The sequence below is a fragment of the Microtus oregoni genome, unplaced genomic scaffold (assembly GCF_018167655.1).
Source record: "Microtus oregoni isolate MIOR12 unplaced genomic scaffold, Mior012 000001F_ref0000356, whole genome shotgun sequence".
Lineage (NCBI taxonomy): Eukaryota > Metazoa > Chordata > Mammalia > Rodentia > Cricetidae > Microtus > Microtus oregoni.
This window is the reverse complement of record NW_024543060.1, coordinates 63,788,031-63,801,979: the sequence shown is the minus strand read 5'-3', so window position 1 is coordinate 63,801,979 and position 13,949 is coordinate 63,788,031. Positions and strand designations below refer to the sequence as shown.

At 57.0% G+C, this 13,949-nt stretch overlaps 1 protein-coding gene across 1 annotated transcript; it reads left to right on the top strand.

The window, feature by feature from the left end:
* The first annotated feature begins 4,118 nt into the window (after positions 1-4,118).
* Nxph4 (neurexophilin 4) lies at positions 4,119-12,860 on the top strand. The gene is made up of 2 exons (XM_041672140.1): positions 4,119-4,289; positions 11,339-12,860. Exons 1-2 carry the CDS (start codon positions 4,233-4,235, stop codon positions 12,194-12,196), a joined length of 915 nt encoding a protein of 304 aa, XP_041528074.1. The 5' UTR covers positions 4,119-4,232; the 3' UTR covers positions 12,197-12,860.
* The last annotated feature ends 1,089 nt before the right edge of the window (positions 12,861-13,949 follow it).

Sequence of the window (13,949 nt, the reverse complement as noted above, 5' to 3'; positions counted from 1 at the left end):
GCGAGCAAGCAAGCACAGTATTATCTCTTCCACCCTCCTTCCTGCCTGCTCCTCAGCACCACCCCCCCCATGCTGCCTCGAGGGGGCAGGGAGGGCTCTTGTGGCTCAAAGGTACGAAGGAGCTGATCTCCATTCCCTACCAAACACCCCTGGAAGCTGGCGGTACAGCCTTGCGCCTGTACAAGACACTTGTCCGGGCTCCTTGTCCAAGCTTCCCCCCTCAGTTCTCTGGGGTTAGTTCTGGGGAGGTGGCGTCCTCTGCTGACCCTGTCTGGAAGATTTGGCCTTGTGAGGTAGGAGGAATGGAGTTGTAGTTCTTGAGGGAAGTCACCCCAGCTTCCATTTTAGGGGCACCTGTGAGATGGCCATACTCAGTACCCCTTCCAGACAGGCTCCCCTCTCCGGTGCCCCCCCTGTGACTCCTAGGGCTGTACACATTCTTTGGAAACTCCTCCAGCTTCCCCTCCCCTGAGGACCAGGAAGAGTTGGGGCATACCAAGGAAGGGCAAGCGGGCAGCCCCATTTTGGGGACGTGAACGTTTTAATAATTTTTGCTGAATTCCTTTACAACTAAATAACACAGATATTGTTATAAATAAAATTGTAAAAAAGAAAAAAAGAAAAAAAAAGAAAGAAAAGAAAAAAAAGCCACTGTGTCTGCCTGCTAGTGTGACTTTGGGAGCTGCGGCCCACTTCAGCCACCAGAGGGAGCCGTGCTGCAAGCTGGAGGCCCAGCCTGAGAACCCTAAGGTCAATGTCTCCAGCCTCAAGCCATCTCCAGTCTTCCTGTGGCAGGAAGAGCTGTTTTTTCTTGGCATATGACCTTAACCTGTGCTCCCCTGGTACCAGCACACTGACCTGGAGATCTGTCTGACTGCTTTACCCCTTCCACTGTGCACCTGTCCCCCACAGTCCCCCACACGGAGCTGCCACACCCGGAGAAATGAGTACATCGGGTCATGATGATTGGCCTCAGCTCTCTGCTCCCAGCTTCCTTTGAAATGTTGATACCTTTCTCTATGATGCCACGAGGAAAACCGTGGCTGTATGACCAGCAAGATGCTTCCATGGGTAGAGCACTTGCCGAGCGAGCAAACCTGATGACCTGAGTTTGATCTCGGAACCCATGGAAAAGTGAGCAAGAATCAGCTCCATAACATTGTTCCCTGACCTCCACATGCACACGTCAGCACACACGCCCATTTTTCCCCAATTAAAAACCTGAATTAGGGGAGAGGAGCCAGAGGGAAGGAGAGCCGGGAAGACAGTTTGCAGCCCCGTCGGCCTCCGGCAAACACTGCAGAGATTCCAGGAGTTGATCAGGAGAAGCCTTATGCCTTCTAAGTTACTCCAGATCTCCTTGGACCTCTCTCAAAGGGAACTGAACCTCTTGTGGAAGGTTCTGCAGTTTACCGCTGTCCAGGACAGGGAGGGTTAGAACCCTGCACTCCCAAAGCAAACACAATGTCTCCCAAAGGCCTCCTTTTTTTTTTTTTTCATCGCTGACCCTCACTGGTCAGCTTCCGAGGGCATTTATCCCTCGCTTCCTCCCTTGGGAAGGCTTATAGACAGACGCACATCCAGGAATTAGACCATTCCTTTTCCCTCGTCTCCAACTTTATCCCCAAAGTCTGCCCTGAGACCTTCCCCAGACTCCCCAGGGCCCTGAGATGAGCCACCATGCTGGGGAAGAGAAGAAAAAAAAGATGTTGATCCTCAAGTGATGGGCTTGTGGCTCCCTCTGGCCACCAGGTGGCGTCTGCACTCCTGTAGCTCGGTTTATCCTAAAGCTCCACACACTAATTATGCACCTGCTAAGGACCCTAGCCCAGCCTCTCACTTCCTTCCCTGAGGCTATTTTGTGCTGACCCTTCCACCCTGTCAGCCATCTTCCTTCCTTCCCCCAGAGACTGCTCCTCTCACCCCCCCCACCCCACCCCTCCCCCGCCGTAGCAGTCCCACCCTCCCAGCCCCCTCCTGCCAGCCTACATCTGTAGCTCCCCCTCTCCCCCCCCCCCCCCGGAGTCGCTGATTCTCTGCCTGTCACCTCAAGATCCTGGGTAGAGCGAGATGGCCCCAGCTGTGGCTGAGAAAGCATACCCTTTCGGTGAGCGCCCTCCCTCTGCTGGCCAGGACCACCTGGAGCAGTCTCCCAGAAATCTGGCCAGACAAATGGGAGAGGTCTCAGGAATCAACAAGATCCTGAACAGAATCATGCAGACTGGTGCCGACCAAATGAAAGGCAGAGGTTCATAGGCGGAGATCTTCAGGAGCAGAGGCCAAGACCCAGAGATAAGCTGTGTGCACATGTGTGCAGTGCAGGCGTGTGTCATCTCTGTCTCCGAGAGAATCAGATGACCCGAGACTAACCAGAACGGTGATGGGATGGTGATGGGATGGAGACTTTGCACTGTCCCTAAGACACAGGACCACCTTGACCTTCATTCAGTACAAAGCACACCCCCCCACCACACACCCCCACCCCCCACCCCCCGGGCTTGAGATCAGCCCTGGGTTCTGGTTGGGGCCATCTGGCCTTGCTCCTGACACTTTTGTCCTGCATTTTTTTTTTCAGCCCTGACTGCAGTCAAATAGCTGCTTCCTGTTTTTTGTCTCCTTGGGTGTCACCACAGCACCTGCCTCAACCCCTCAGCATCCCTGTCCTTTCCCTGACCCCTTCTTTTTGGTGTCTGTCACATCCTATATGTATCTGTCCTTTTCAAATCCTCATGCTTGTCTTTAGGAGAGACACAGACAGACAGACAGACAGACAGACTGTGTGTGTGTGTGTGTGTGTGTGTGTGTGTGTTTTCAGCTCCTTGAAGGTTTGCCTCTGTCAAGGTAAGACAGTGCTTCCTTACATACTTGGCTGTTCATGCATCTCACCGTGTGCTCCTGTGTGCATAAATCATGTGTCCATCTGAGTTTGCTTGTGTGCCTGTGTACACGAGTGTACGTGGACGTGTTTTGCTCTGTGTGCACTCACTGTACAATGTAGCAGGCTACTATGAATACTGTGGTGTGTGCCTGGAGACACATCTTGGGGTGTGGGCCTGTCTCTTCATTTCTTTGCTTGTTCCTATCTCTTGCTGTCTAGGTGTTGGTCATTACCATCACCTCAGACTCAGCCACAGCTGCATAGCAACAGCTGACAGTTGAAGACTCCCTGGGCAGGGAAGAGAGAGGACCAGTGGGAGGAGGGAACAGATGAAGAAACAGCCCAGAGACAGTGCTGGAGCTGGGGACAGAGACAAGGACAGAGATAGACAGGAAAGGGGACGGGGATAAGGAGAGCTGGAGTGGAAGATGGGACTATGGGATGGAAAGCACAAGACTGTACCAAGAGGCTGGGCAGACGGCACTAAGGACTTAAGGTTGCCACTTAAGGTTGCCCTGGGCTGGGCAAGGGTCAGCAATTCAGGTCGAGAGGGCCAAACCTAGAAAGAGCCCGTCTAGCCAAGGGGTTCAGAGACCTCAGAGGTGCCGTGGGGCGGGGGCGGGGCGGCGGGCGCCGTTTGTCAGCCCTATTGACAGACGTGATGGGGTTTCCGTCCGTGATCAATGATTCTCATCTCCGGGCCGAATGAGCCGCGGGGCGCCCATCCATCCCCGTCAGCACCGTGTGCTGTGGTAGTCGCCCGAGGCCCTGCTGGCCCTCACCCGGGCCCCTGTCCCACTCTCTGCTTGGGACCCACCTAGGCCTGGAGCATAGAAGGGACCCCTCCGCCCCGACATCGCAGGACCCTTGTCCTCCTCCGCCGAGCCTGGCGGGGCTCCTGTTCCACGAAGCCCCCCTTCGCTCTAGTCCAGAGCCTAGAGCCCCACGCCCAGTCCTAGCCCAAACCTGGCATCTTTAGGGTGCCACTCCCAAGCCCCTCGACCCTCTCCGGATTCACACCTGAGCCAGGGGCGTGTCCGGGGCGTGTCGCGGTGAAAGTCACCTTCCGTGCCCCCAGCTGGGCGGGAGGGGGCGCGCGGGGCGCGGCCGGGATTGGAGCACCGCGGAGCCCCGCCCCTCCCGCCCGCCCGACTCAGACCCAACTTTCTCCCCCGCCCGCGCCCCGCCCCCAGCGCCCAGCGCCGCGCTCTGCTCCGCGCTCAGTCGGCGGGCCGAGCCGCCCGCTCCCACCGCTCGCACCGCCGCCCTCAGCCCGGCGCCCCGTGCCCTGCCTGTGCCCTGTCCGGCCCGCCCCGGGACCCGCCCTGCCCAACCCGCCCGGCCGCCCGGGAAGATGCGGCTGCTCCCGGAATGGCTCCTCTTGCTCTTTGGTCCGTGGCTCCTTAGGAAGGTAAGGGTGGCAAAGCCAAGGCGCGGGGTCCCGAACACGAAGAACCTTGCATGCCAGGGGGCTCGGTGCGTCCGCCCCGCCCCCAGCACTAAGCGTCCAACTTTGTGCGTCCTAGTGGACGCGGACAGACAGACTGCCGGCTTTAGGACTGGCACGCGCCCAGCGCAAGTTGGCTGAGGGTTAGAAGAAGGTGTGGGGTGAAGGCCGGGCTCCGATGGGCTTCAGGCACCACGGGGGAGGGGACGAAGCGCGACCCGCGAGTGTGCCAGACAGGGAAGGAGTGCGAGACAGACAGACAAGCTAGAGGGTGTTAGCCTAGCCTTCCTTCCGCGCCTACTTTGCTTGCCTTCCTCTCTGTCCTTCCACCCTTCACCCTCTACCTTCCCATTTCTCTTCTCCTTACTTGTCACAATGCCAGGTAGGCTCTGCGATCCGAACATACATGGCCCAGGCACACACGCTTCCAAGGACCCACACCAGCAGGGCCGAACTTGGCTACAACCTCCCATCACATTTCCCGCGGAGACACAATCTCCCCTGCACAACCTCACAGACACACCCCCCTTTCGCGCCCAGTAGTGGGGGCTGTCTGGAAGGGGAGTCTCTCTTCCCACTTCCACCCTGCCCCCATCCTTCTTCACTGCTTCTTTTCCTGGGGTTTTTGGGTGAAGACCCAAAGGCTAAAAAGGGCCCAGACCTCATCCTCACGGACTCTACTTGAAATCCTTGGTTCATATGCATGGTGTGCACAGACGTGCCTGCCGTTGTGAGGCGTGTGGCTTAACACCAGCCCCCGTGTGCTAGCCTGTGTCCAGGGAATCCAGGGTTGGTGTTTTAACACTGGGGCCCAGAGTGAATGTCTATGCTGGTGTGCCATGGAGACGCCAACCGCCCGGCCGGCTTTGCATGAATGACTGTGCCTGCTTCACAGTGCCCTGGTCTGTGATCCACAAGGGCGGTCTAGACCCTGGCCCTAACTCCTCCCATTACCAACTGTGCCCTACCCAGGTTAAGGGCAAGCAGGTGACTCCATAGCCTTTTCTCTTGGACTCCAGTTGTCAGCTCCTGAGAGAATCCAGAAGAAGCGAGTAATTTTCTAAAACACCTGAACCCCCAGTCTCCTCAACAGCCACAGTAGGGTAGAGACTGTCCCAGTGAGCCGGGAGAGTCCTCGGATTCTCCCAAGGCTGCCTGCCTAGTGACCTTGATGGGGTGGAAGCTGGGGGTAAAGCCCACTGTGTGAACATTGCTGCCTCTGGTGGGAGCTTCTTTTGAACCTGAGGCCCGGTTTGACTCCAGGAAGATGGCAGGAGAGGGTCAGGTCCAAAACCACAGTGTGTGAAGGCCCGGGGTCACAGAGGAGGGAAATACCATTGCCCCGATTCCCCCCCACCACCACCACACACACACTGCCTTCTCCACTCTCTCCCCATCAAATTAACTCCCTGTGGACAGATCTGGTTTAATTTCCTTTGCCCCCTGAAGGGGAATTAAACATCTGGCAGAGACTTGAGGGAGAGTGAGCATGAGGATATGAGAGATGGGATCTATCTGTCTGAGAGAGGGCTGCAGCTGGGGGTGGCTGCGTTGGAAGCAGCGGGGAACTGCCTATCTGCCATTTGGTCCAGCCTGTGCATGTGTGGTGTGTGGATGTGTGTAATTCTGCATAGGGAATTCTCATGTGGACTCCTAAGGAGGATGTGTGCCCCCGTCTATCGACCCCCAGGGTCTCTGATGTATTTGCATACAGGGGCACATCTGTTGTTTGCGTGTGAGTCTGGGTTTGGGAGTGTATATTTGTGTGCTCATGACTTTGGGTCCAGTTGAGTGTAAGCATGGGTTGTGAGCCTCAGATTTGTTCATATACCCGAGTGTAAGCATGAGCACTGCATTCAGGGATCTCTTGATGCCAGTGTTGGGAGGGGGTAAAAGGTGAGCCGGACACAGAGATGAGAGGCTGGGCAGCCCAGTTCCTCAGACAGCATTTGGAAATCTTAACCATCGATACTACCAACCCTACCTTCCCGCAGGAGATCTCTGCTTTCTTCCTTTCCTTCTAGGCTCCTGAGACTCCTCTCAGGGTCTGGTACTCCTGGCTTCCATTGCCTGACCCAGGGGCTCTGGCCTCTTGACTGGCCTGACTGCTTCAGGTCTTCCCAATACAGTCTTCAAGCTCCAAAATCTGCCTTCCTCGTCCCTTGCCAAAGCAGCTGCCTACTGGGAGAAACAGCAGGCGATCAATAGTCACTAATCACTAATCACTAATTACTAATTAGCTGGGGGAGGGCAGGGGTGGGGAAGCCTGGGGGACCTTTCAGCTCTATCCTGCCTCAGGGAAGGATTAGACCTGGGCGAGTCTCTCAGTCTGGGTCAGCCACAACCCTTGTGCCAACCACCACCTCGCCTCCCACCTCCTCACCCTCCTCAGGCCCCCTAGCTAATCTCTGGCTAGGCCACTTAGGCACGCACAGCCTGGGCTCGAGCCCAGAGCTGCTGGCTGGGATTTGGGGGGCGGTAATCAGGGGCCGCAGCTGGGCCAGGGACACTAGAGGAGGGGGTGTCTACAGCGACAGTTCCCTTGGGTCAGGGCTTGCAGCCAAGCCTCACATCCCAAATGGGAGGGGCGCCGTTGGAAAGGAGGGTCATGGTTGGGGCTCGGTGAGGAGCCAGATAGAGATCTAGGGTGAGGTAACAACAGTAAAGAGATTTGGTGGTGAGGCGAGGGAAGGCAAAGAGGAGTCACTGGGGTCAGGGACCCACACTTGGAGAGCTGTGGGGTAATCCTTGAAAGGAAGCAGGTAAGGGGTCAGTGATGGAATAATTGGCAAGGAGATAGGGAACTTTGAATAGAGAGAACCCCTGTAACTCAGTGTAGGTACGGACCAGGGGACAAGATTAACAGAGAGGGGGTCAGGTCGCAGTGGAGTGGGCCTCTGGTTCAAGTTCAAAGGGGGGGATCCCGGGATATACAGTAGATGGGGAAAGGAACCGGGATAGGGAGCTGAGAGTGCGGCCTTGAGCTCTGTAAATTGGCGAGTCTCCCCTTCTCCCCATGCCTGCCCCTCCTCCACCTCTACCCCGCCCACTCCCCCTCCGGCTCAGGCTTCGGGAAATTACATCCCCGCTCTGCGGCTCCCCCCCACCCCCACCGCGCCCTGGAGCCGGCGCCTTTATAGGCACATTTATTGCAATAATAAAGTGAGGCGCGGGGCGGGGGGCGGGGGGCGGCCGTTCCCGGGGGGACCGCGCCAGCTCTAGGAAGCAGGGAAATAAAATAAAATAAAATAAAATCAAAATTCAGATAACGGTGAGCCTTGCGCAGCAGGCCGCGGGCAGGCAAGCGGGTGGGGCTGTGGGGGAGAGGGCGATTGGCCCAAGGACAGAGCCCACCTCAGCAGCAGGCCCCCATCCCTGCCCTGTACTAGTCTGAAGAGGTCCCCTTGCCTCCACTTGCCTGGCCCCCTCCCGAACTCTGCCTTTTTCTCACCTGAATACCTGTCCTCAAGCTCCTGTCTCTATCCACATCGCCAATCACTTTCCCTGTCCCCTGTTTCCCATTCGGGTCCCCAGTGGCTTCCCCCATACCATCTCCTAGGTCTCTATCTATCAGCAACCTTGTTTTCTCCTCCCTTTCTGTTCTGTCCCATCCTGTCCCGTCCCCATCACTGTCACCCCGTCCCATCTCGGTCCAGCCAGTCTCCAGCGTCCATTTGTCATTGATCATGCCTGTCCCCATTTTAGCTCCCATCCTCTCCTGTCTCTCTTCATTCTTCTGGGTCCATCTCCCCTCAACATCTAAGCCTATCACTGTTTCCTATCTCGCTGTTCTTGCCCCCACGACTACCCTTGTGGTTTCCCCAGCCTAGTACCCAATCCTAGCCCCAGTCCATCTCTGTCCTGGTGCTCACCTCAGCCTGTCCTCCCCAACCCCTCCCGCACAGCTCCCAGCCAGACTTCACCCCACCCCGACCGGACTGCAGTGACCGTTGGTTCTCTGCTTACAAGGACTCAGTGCTATTTGCTTGCTTCCCCAGCCCAGGCCTAGACTGTCTGTCCCTTCCCCAAACCCAGGGTGCTTATCCCCACCCCCACCCCCCCATGAATCCTAAGCTCCTTCTGACCCAAAGGGAAGAAAAAGAGAAGCAATGAAGTAGCCTGGAGGCCCAGGGGAGGCGCACCCTGCAATGCGGCTAAGGGGGGCTGTCAGCCTGATCCAATTCCCAGCAGTCCTGTCCCCAAAGAGCCCCCACCTCCCCTCCCCGCCTTGGTGGAGTTTGTTTAGCATCAGGAGATGGCCTCGACTCCCCCTCAGGTGCGTGGGCCTGCTGCCTTGGGGCAAGTGTTCCTGGCTGAGTTCCTCCAGAGCAGGAGCAGGCCTCAAGGAGTCTGCTTTAGGCCCTCAGACACCGCACACACCTCTACCTCCCACCCCAGCTGACAGCCAGCCGGCTAGCCTCTCCCCTCTGCAAATGTCACTGCGCTCAATTAGTTTAATTAAACTAGCTTTCAAGTTGGGGGGGTTCCTCCTTAGACAACACCCGGCTCAGGCCCTCAGTCTTTGTGGGGTGGGCTCTGGCAAAAAGGGGCTCCCTTAACCACACCTTGTCACCCTGCACATCCTCGGCTCCCAACCCACGCTGGAGACTGACAAGCAGGAGGACCGAGCAGAGAGCCATGGTTAGAGAGACAGAAATGTCACGGGTGGGGGCATTCCCCAAACTGGAAACTGGAGACAGAGTGGAGGAAGAAACAGAGACCCAGATTGAGAAAAGGGTAGGGGGAGAGAGAGGGGCGGAGACAGGGAAAGAGTGAGAGAAGAGAGGGAGAGAGAGCCTGAGCGATCACGGAAGCCAGAGGGAGGATTTTATTATTTTATTCCATGTTCCCATTTCTCGGCTCGTTTCCTCTCAGACGCTCGCCCCTCCCGGTCCGAGCTCCCCACCCCCAAGGTCGCTTCAGCTGCCTTCCCCCAACTCTTCCCTTTTATCTTAGCTGTCTCTGGCAGTGGGTGGGGGCTCCAAAGCCCAGGGATTTGCTAGGATCATAGAAGCAGACAGCAATTTGTCTGAGATCAGAGGTGGGGGACATCCTGGCACCTCTCTCTGCCCTGCCAAACCTCATTTCCACCCCATCTCTTCTCTGAAGAGGCTGAACCTACCAGCCCTGAGCAGTCCCAGGCTGGGTGCAGGACACGGAGTGCTGGGATGTCCTAGGAAGTCATAGCTGGAGGCATTTGGCATCTTAGCATAGAGCAGCTTTGGGGGGGGGGGGGAGTGCTGGGCTACCTGGAAATAAGAGAGGTTTGGTCCAGAAGGGGAAGAGATTAGAGTTAAGACTTCAACAACATTCCCTTTGCTTTCCCTGAAGCCTCACCTACTCCTACCTCCAACCCCCTGCCTGGGGTTCAACCCCACCTCCTGGGGCTATTTCCTTACCCTTACCCCCACCCCTACCCTAAGCCCATTTCCCTAGCCCTACTCAGGTGTACCCTCCGGGTGTCAGATGCCAGCTCAGGCTTGTCTGTCTGAGTCAATCATTCTTGCCACCTCCACCCCCCTCACCTGGATTGGGAGGAGGAGTGAGGGGGGCGATAAATATGTATGACGAGCGGGTGGCGGCAGCATTAATAACCTGGGATCGCAGTGCTGCAGGGACGGGGACCAGGGGACCAGGCAGTCGAGAGTCTAGCCCAGCCCTGCCATTCTGGTCCTCTGTGGACACAGTGTGTAGACTCGAATGCAAACAGAGGGGTCACCCATCTTCCAGGTCCTTTACCCCTCTATTCTCAGCTTGCAAGTCAGCATGCCTGGCATTCATATACCATGCCGGCATGCTTGTGTGAGCAACACACTTGTTCCTGTGGACACAGGCCACCGTCACTGTGTGACCTTCCCTTACACCCTGACACATGGACAGGTAACGGAGTCACACAGGAAAAAAAAAAATGACACCTCTAGATAATCACACGGCCACCCTGTACACAGGCAACAATGACCACAGCTATGCACACACACACACATTGTTACCAATTGACACACGCAGCTTCACACACACAGATGGGCACAGCCTCCTGGCCCCAGGTGATCAGGCACAAATACACAATGGACGGACAGTAGCCACAAGTAAATGGGAACACACACACACACACACACAGAGCCTCCTCTTGCTGATGTACACAGCCTTCACAGACTGAAGATACCCACACCGAACGCATGGACACACATACACAACCATTTCAGGATAACAACCACCCCAGGCACACACAGAACTGCCTCTCCCAAGGGACTTGCAGGCAGTCAGGGCCCAGCTACTGGTGGTGTCTAGCACAGGCTGACTGACACACGCTGACAAGCTCGGCTCCTCTCCCTCCCACTCCCTGTGCCGGAGCGGCATCTCCATATTTCTTCTCACTCTCCCGTCACTCTCCCCCAGCTCCTTTACTCCCGGTCACCCCCTCCACACACACACCCCAAGATAATTGATGGCCTGGGCCTGGCCGGCCCGCTCCTGCCTCTCGATCCATCAGTGCTGTCTCCCAGATCCCTGCCACCTGAGACAGGCCAGCACGGTGGGCAGGCAGGGTGACTCCTCCCGCTCTTCCAAGCCAAGGAGTGGGGACAGGAGGAGTACCCCATTATCCTCCAAGCTTCAACCCGTGGTTGATCCTTCTCTGCTCAGCTGGTTCTTAGAGGCCCCTCCGGGAAGGAAGGAGCTGGTCTCTGCAGAAGCCAGCCCTTTCCTGATGCTGGATGGTGAGGATGTCACAATCAGGGCCATCACTGGGAAAAGCCAGACTATCCAGAAAGGGTCTCTCCCTTTTCCAAAACCCACACCAAAGCTGGCTTTGTCTTTGAGCCCACACTGGAGCTCTGTGACAACCCAGGGATCATCAGGTCACATTCACAGGTGTAGAAGCTAGGGTCCAGACACATGAAATGACTTGGCCAAGATCACAGAGCTTGCAAGGGATACAAGGTCTAACCCAAAACACACTCCTGAGCCACCGTTGTGGTCTGCCCAGTCCAGCTCTCTTATTTCTTCCCACACAGGCAGTCAGTGGCCAGATCGCGGAATCCGGAAGGCCGCAGTATCTGGAACTGCGACCCGCCATGGCCGGAGGGGGCGCCCGCAGCCAACAGCTCCCGGCGCCCGGGTCTTCCGACAGCCTGGGCACGGCGCGCTCCTGGAGCTGGGTCTGGCCCTCTAACCACACCGGGGCGCTGGCCAAACCCGGGGCTGCAGGCGGCCCGCCCGCGCCGCGCACCAAGAGGAAGCCATCCATTAAAGCGGCCCGCGCCAAGAAGATCTTCGGCTGGGGAGACTTTTACTTTCGTGTTCATACCCTCAAGTTCTCGCTGCTGGTGACCGGCAAGATCGTGGACCATGTGAACGGTACCTTCAGTGTGTACTTCCGTCACAACTCGTCCAGCTTGGGTAACCTAAGTGTCAGTATCGTGCCGCCTTCCAAGCGTGTGGAGTTCGGGAGCGTCTGGCTGCCTGGGCCTGCCTCCCATCCTCTGCAATCTACGCTGGCACTAGAAGGGGTGCTCCCTGGACTGGGGCCCCCTCTGGGGATGGCGGGGCAGGGGCTGGGCGGCAACCTTGGGGGCGCACTGGCCGGCCCACTCGGAGGCGCGCTGGGAGTGCCTGGGGCCAAAGAGTCGCGCGCTTTTAATTGCCACGTGGAATACGAGAAGACAAACCGAGCTCGCAAGCACCGCCCGTGCCTGTACGACCCGTCGCAGGTGTGCTTCACCGAGCACACGCAGAGCCAGGCCGCCTGGCTCTGCGCCAAGCCCTTCAAAGTCATCTGTATTTTCGTCTCCTTCCTCAGTTTTGACTACAAACTGGTGCAGAAGGTGTGCCCAGACTATAACTTTCAGAGCGAGCACCCTTATTTTGGATAGCGCCCCTGTCCTGGGCCCCCGAGCTTCCCACCAGATCGCAGCCTCACTAGGTGGGACCCTTCCCTTTACCCCATGCTCCTGTGACTGCCCCCCCCCCCCCCACGTCTTCCACTGTGGGTAGGGTGGAGGAAAACAGGCTTCCCTGGGACTATCAGTCAGCGTGGTTCTCCGTTTCCTTTTGGCCCCGAGTGTCCCTGAGGCTGGGGTAGTCTCAAACGAACCGAAAATTGGAGAAGCCAAGAGCACAACCCCAGAGTGGGCGGGGCTTGGACGCTTTCTTAGGGTTCCTTACGAATACGTATTGGTTCCCCTTTTGCCCACCCTGCAGCTTTAATGACGCCTGGCCTGACCCTTTTTCTTACCCTAAGCGCCGGTCCTATCCACCCCTCAAGACTGTAGCAGTCTACAAGCCCCAACCCATCTAGCCCCTTCCCTTTCTGCGTGTCCTATGTCGGTCCCCCCTTTCTCCCAACCTTACTGAAGCAAAAGTCCCGAGCAGGGGGCTCTGCCTGGCCCCTGTGCTCTGCCCCCCCTCCCTAATCCGCTCGCCCGCCTGCAGTCCGGTTCCACCTGCCCTCTCTGGCTGCTTCCTCTCGGTGATATTTTTTTTTTCTATGCCAAAACAGACGGGAAAGGGAAACAAAATAAAGCGAAATCCAATACTCGCCTGTGTGAGACCTTTGTAGGAAAGGGGGGCGGGCAGGTGTGGGGTTTGTCTGGTAGAGGTTGAGCCAAGGCCTCCTTCCTTGAAGTCTGTTGGGGGAAACTGAGGCAGACTGACAGACCCAGCACCTGTGCCCATTTGAGACCTGATCAAGGAGTGATCGACCAATGGGTAAACGTCACCCAGGTGGGCATTATCTCTCTCTAAGTAGGGCGAATGTTAGTGAAAGCAGATAGAATGGTGATTAGACCTAAGGTGGGACTTCCCGCAGTGTATTTGGGAGACTTGGAGGAAAGGAGGTTAAAGAACTTGAACGGGACGGAGAAGCAGGGATAGTGCAGACCCGACCGAGTGCTGAAAGCCGGCTAGGCTCCATCCACGAGGCTGGAGGGAAAAAGGTTGGGAGGGAAGGGGAACGGTGTTTGCGGCATCTGGAGTCATCGATCTTCCTTTTCCTTCCTAATTTCGTGGGCGCTGAGTTTGCAGACGGATGAGGGAGGGAGGGAACATTGGGAGGAGGTGATGGGGGAAGGGACGAGGGCAGGTTTGGAGGGCGGGGCTGAGTCGCGGCTGGTAGCCGCTAGCAAACAGCCCCCTTCAGCCAGCTGCCCACCCTCTCCACCTCCGCCTTCAGCTCCCTCCTGCAGCCTTGGCTGCTAATTTTATCCACCCCCAACCCTGGCCCGGGCGTTAATTGGCTGCAGCTTCATTAGCAGTTCTCAGCTCAGCAGCCCCCTCCCCTTGGGACCCCCCTGGCTGGGCCTTGGGGGTGGTGGTGCAGACAAGCTGAAACAGAGAGTCTCTCTTCCTCTTCAGCCAGACTTCTCTGGAGTTTCGGGTAAAGGTGCCCACGGAAAAGAGAGCAGTGCCCTCCACAGGATTGCCCACAGCGCAGTCTGATACTGAGTATAGGGGCGGATCTGACGCCCACATGCCTGAGAGTAAAAAAATCACGGGGAGAAAATAAATAAATAGAGATGGGGATGGAGCTCTTACCTAGCATGCCCAAGGCCCTGGGTTCAATACACAAATAAATGAAGGAGGATACGGATACGTAGCCAGGTCGGAATGAGAGGAGAAGGAAGATGG